This window comes from Monopterus albus, unplaced genomic scaffold (assembly GCF_001952655.1).
Source record: "Monopterus albus unplaced genomic scaffold, M_albus_1.0 scaffold40.1, whole genome shotgun sequence".
Taxonomy (NCBI): domain Eukaryota; kingdom Metazoa; phylum Chordata; class Actinopteri; order Synbranchiformes; family Synbranchidae; genus Monopterus; species Monopterus albus.
The window spans coordinates 5191692-5197107 of NW_018127920.1; the positions used below are offsets into that span (position 1 = coordinate 5191692).

The following is a 5416-nucleotide window of genomic DNA, read 5'->3' on the forward strand; positions in this document are numbered from 1 at the left end:
ACCTTTTGAACAGACAAAAGAAATATATGCTTAAATAAATAAGTAAATCAGAAAGTCCAAATATCACACACCCAATAAACTCCTTTGCGTCACAGAACATAACATTTGGACAAATTTGTGCTGATTTCCAACCATTCACTTGTCAGAGGAAAGCATCATGATCATTTGAAGTCTTAGAAGTGTCATGTTGTTATGTAAATGGGAAAAGAATAAGGATTTTCTATGGTTTGGTTATTTTGGGAACACCCCATACAGTACAAGTTAATGTACTCACTTTAATGTCTGTGAATCCAGAACCTGGTTTAACTTATTGGTCTGTACCATAGACCTCCATTATTGTCCAAAACTTTTAAAACCCCACCAGTGAGCCACACCACTACACAACATGTTTCTTCATTCTGTCTTCTGGTGAGTTCCGCAAATTCTTGGTTTTAGACGCTATGAGATTTGTGGCAAATAACAAAAACAAAGTCACCACTCATCATTTAAGGGTCAGTTGTAGGCAAAGAATCCTTTCGGTTTCAACGACCACATTCAACTAGTTACAGACTTCTTAATAGAACACCATCTGTATGTCTGACACTGAAATGCATTGATTTAAAGAATTTTCAGAACTGACACAGGTGATCACAAAGCAAAACAAAACAACCCAGAACGTGGTACTCATCCGACTCAAACCCATCAGTGGAAACATGGACAAGCTACAGCAGCAGCAGAACAAGCCCTGTGATATGGAATTTAATTCACCTGTGGAGCTTATTTTACAAATATTACACATACAGCAAAATACTATATACAGTACTGTGCAAAAGTCTTAGGCCACCAGTTTTTCTGCTTATATCTTAAGAGAATGAAAAATAAAAATAAATTAAAATAATCTGAAAATATTATCGTTAATATTAAAATTAAAATAATACATATGAATCAGTACAACCATTCTAAAACAGCAAAACTAATAGTGGCCTAAGACCTTTGCATAGTACTGTATACCTACATGAGCTAGTAATACTGATCCTTGGTTAAAGAAGCACAGTTTTAATTAGTTTATAAAGAATGCAATCCACCCCGTACAATAAGTAGGCATCTGCAGACTGTTGTTAAAAGAATAAAGCAGTTTTGTTTTCTCCCTGAGCTGTGATTCTAAGGGAATGTGTCTCCAGAGGTGTGCAAAATTGAGAAAATATATATGCAATAGAATGTACTATAGGGACATGTTTGTGTTTGCTTCTCTTTTGCACTAATCTCCCATTAAAAGAACAGAAAAATAAAAGCTGAGCTTGGGAAAAGCCTTCTTCTTTTTATAGTACCACAAAAAAGAAATGTGCTCTGCCTCATGTCAGTCTATACTGTATAGATACATACATGATGGTTTGTATAGTTAAAGAATGTGTCTGCAGTTTCAGAAATCTCCAGGGTCTGCTATTGTCTGTGCCAAAGTCATAACACGTTAAAAGTTTATAATGTTTCTGAAGAACCTTTGAGACATTCTAAACATACTGTACCCCAAAAACAAAACACATTTCACTTACATCCAACTGATAAAATTTTACAAACCAGTATTATTCATGGTCCCTTAAATATTATGTTATAATGTGCAAAACATTCAATACTTTGTTGACACTGTTTCACAATGCATTTCCTGAATTGTCATGGACTCTTCTAATGATGCAAAATAAAAAATAATCTGTTCCAGTCTGGAGTTTTTTTTTGTCACTTTCCAAGATGGTGATAGGAAATGATATCTTTCTCACAGCTTTTTTGTGAAACTTGAGCCACTTTCACACAAAGTGAATGTCATTTCCTGTCACAATCTTTGTTTATATGAGATGAATAGACATACAGTAGCTGAGATTAAATTGATAAATATATGTTTTTCTGGACTGGACCAGATTATTTTTGATTCCACATCATTTGAAGAGTCTATGGGGATTCAGAAAGTATCTTAAGAATTTGGGTGAGTGTTGTGAAACAATGATACAGGGTTAAAACGTTCAGCAAGTCTCAGTTTCACAGGTTAACAGAAGATTATCTCTGACTTGACTGTATGTAATACATGAAAGATGAGGCCAGTCACAGCCAAAGTTATACAGTAACACACAAAGACAAACTACAATTACTTTTTTTTTTACATTAAAACTGCAACAGTGCAAGTTGAATTCACACAGAAAACCTCTGATCTCTGTCTTGTTAACTGAATTTTGTTCTACATAGTCTGCATAACAAATTTTACTTTTCTCCAACTATGTAAAGTCTTACAAACTAGTTTAAGGATTTCCCTGAATGGTCATATTCTCCTGGTTGTGCAGGGTCAATATTTTGGGTTGCTCATTTTCCTTCATGTGGAACCACTGCAGTTCCTCTGGCGACACTTTTTAACAGCACACTCAATTAGTTGCACTGCCTCTCCCTTCCTCACTCTGCATTCTCACCTGCAGCCCAAGTTTGAGGTGACGTAAGACACATTTCATAGCGGAACTCTGCTGATGTGGGATAAAAGCCAAGTCATTCATGGCTGTATAATTAGAAAGACGTTTTGTTGCAAAATTAATGTGCCACCCTAAAATGAGTACTGGCCCCAGCCTGGCCACCCCTATGAAAATTGTCTGGCTTTGCCACTGTCTAGTTGTTTTATATACACTGTATAAACATATGGCCTACTATTTGTATCTGTATGGATTTAAGTAAAAACAATAACACCATGAACAGTGTTACCGAGACATGATATGTTTCAAGGAGGTGCTGCTGTCAACAGTGCCCTGTTACTGCTTTAGCTTTGTTACTGGTCTCTCCCGGCTGTTGTCAAACAAGTTGTGTCTCCGCTGTTTTTTGCGGTTCATTTTGGATAGATCTCGATCAAACACCTCTCCAGAGCGCAGAGCAGACACCAAGTCATCAAACTCTCCACCTTCTTCTTCATTTGGTTTGGATTTTTTTGCCTCCCTCTCTCTCTTTAGCTGAACAAGAAGAAACACAGACTATGACATAGATGACAGAAGGACAGGCTTCATTTACATCTTTTTCTATACATAATATCCATGAATGAAGTGATCAGATTTTGTATCAGTTTATGAAAGTGGATAGGTAATGCCAATGACATAATCACTCCAAAATTAGTGTTAAAGTCTGCACCACTTTCAGTATTTTCTAATGAATGCTCACAAGAAATAAAGAACAATTTATAGACCTCTCCTAGCATTTCAAATGAAAAGGTTTTCACACACCTGCCTCCAGTACATCTCTCTCATCTGATAACCTGCTAACCTGTGCCTCCTTGGCTGCCCGTCTCTCCTCCTCCTCCTTGCGTCTGGCCATATTCTCGTTGTCCCGTTTAGCCTCTGAGAAGGCCACGAGGAAAGTGTCAAAGATCCCAAAGAACTCATCTGGCTGCAGTTTGGATGAGTCTTCTCCAAAGTGTCTCAGTGCCTTTCCAAACTTCAACAGGAAACATAATAGGTGAAGGTAATATTTGGGTCTTTTAGGTCACTCATCTTCTCTGCTGTATTATCATTTACAGATTTGCTTTGTGTTACAAATGAACTTCCTGTACTATGCTGAAGCTTTGTTGAAAAAAATCAGCATAGTTGCAGCGTTTTTTTTTTTTTTTTTATGAGGTTAAACCACAGCCCTCATGTCAGAGGTTTGGTCTGGTCTACACACTGGAGGGAAATGTATGCTGCAACTTAATGTGGAGGCAAATATGAATATTAGTCAGTAATCCATTAGCATATCTTAATGATAAAATACAACCATTTGGGAAATGCTTGTTTACTATTTCACGAGAATGAGATGTTCAGAGGATATCAGGCTCGTGTTACATATGGGTAGGACATGGTTAGCCTAGCTTAACATAAACACAGGAAGCACAGGGAAACTGTTAGCCCAGTGATGATGGTGGACAGCTGTGTTTCACATATTGTACCAAAATCCATAAATATTCATTTTGTTCATTTGGGTTTCTGGTTACTAAGTGTATTTATACCCTAACGAGTAACTAAATCCCAAAAACTGTTAGGGTTCCTTCTCAAATGCACAACTAACTAAAATTTTTATTACAAGACTACCAGTGGGGGGCAGAGTTGCACCACAGCTGGAAACAGCTGTTGTGGTGTGATAGCAGTGGGCTGTCTCTGGATTGTCAGGAGAGGATATACTCAGATCAATGGGTCACAGGTCTCCTCAGACAATCCCCCATCTAGATTGTGACCAGATTCAGCTCTGCTTAGCTTCTAAGCTTGGACAAAACAGGATTGATGGACACAGATATGACAGTAAGCCAAGAGTGCACAGGATATTCTCCATAGGAAAACTGTACACAGGTCAGACACGATAGATAATCATCCACAGGGCTGAGAACACAATGTAAAAGAACTAAATCGAGACAGCTGGAAACGGGCAGGAAATCTCTTCTTCCAACTGAAAAGTATGCACAATGCACTAAAAACATGAACAAAAAATACAATGGCATGTCCAATTGACAAAACGGGTCAGGTAACTGGTAGCAGAAGACAGGAGCAATGAAATGGCTAGAAAACACTGCAAGCAAAAAGTGCTAGCTGGACGAGGAGTCAGAGGTCGGCAGTTTGTAGATCAGTTTGCAGGTAGGCAGGAATCAGGTCCAGAGAACAGGTAACAGGAGATGGCAGGATGGCACTTCATACAGCCAGCGTGGCATGGGTGAAACCAGACACAGCTTCGTGACAAAGATTAGACAGGCAGAGTGCAGGTCCAGTGCAGACAGGAAAGCTCAGCACAGGGCACAATATTGATCACTATCTGGCAAGTGGAGGAGAGGGAACGATATCAGCCACTGATTGGCAGTAGCAAAGCTGGAGTGGGTGAGGTGGTGGTAACCAGGAACTTCCTTTCAAAATAAGAGTCTGACATGAAGGCAGGAGCGGACCATGACAGAACCTCCCCCTCCCCCAAAGGAACTGCCCTGACATTCCAAAAACAAGCAGGCAGGGCAGAGACCTACCAGGGCGGGAGAAGGGGGCCCAGAGGAGGGCACCGCACCAGGGAACAGGGAGGCAGGTGAGACCATTTGGGAGGGTGCCCATGGGGCACTGGAAACTGGAGCCATTCAGGGGATAGTCTCAGAGCAGAGCAGAAAGCAGAGACTAGGTCAGATGGATCCAGAGCCAGGCAGGAAGCCAAGGCCATTCTAGAGGATAGACTCAGAGATGGGGAAGAAACCAAGGTCATACAGAAGGATGGCTTTGGAGGGGATTGTCCTGGATGGCAACCCCTGGACCAGGCAGGTAACTGGGGTCATTCAGACAGTCAGCCTCCAAACCAAGAAGGTAGCTGAGGTGGCTCTGGAGGACAAGCATGAAGCAGGGCAGGGCATCAAAGCTCACCTGTAGGCCCACAGTGAAGGTGAGGACCCTCAGGAGGGCTAACAGGAGGTTGGTGGTTG

At 40.5% G+C, this 5416-nt stretch overlaps 1 protein-coding gene across 1 annotated transcript in view; it reads right to left on the bottom strand.

The window, feature by feature from the left end:
- Positions 1-2505: 2505 nt before the first annotated feature.
- Positions 2506-5416, bottom strand: part of LOC109959625 (disheveled-associated activator of morphogenesis 1-like) — a 60640-nt gene continuing 57729 nt past the window's right edge. Inside the window, exons 25-26 of the mRNA XM_020599142.1 lie at positions 3235-3432; positions 2506-2954 (exon numbers count right to left, since the gene is read on the bottom strand). Of these exons, the coding sequence (XP_020454798.1) occupies positions 2760-2954; positions 3235-3432 (393 nt within the window). The 3' untranslated portion in view covers positions 2506-2759. The remainder of the gene's footprint in view (positions 2955-3234; positions 3433-5416) is intronic.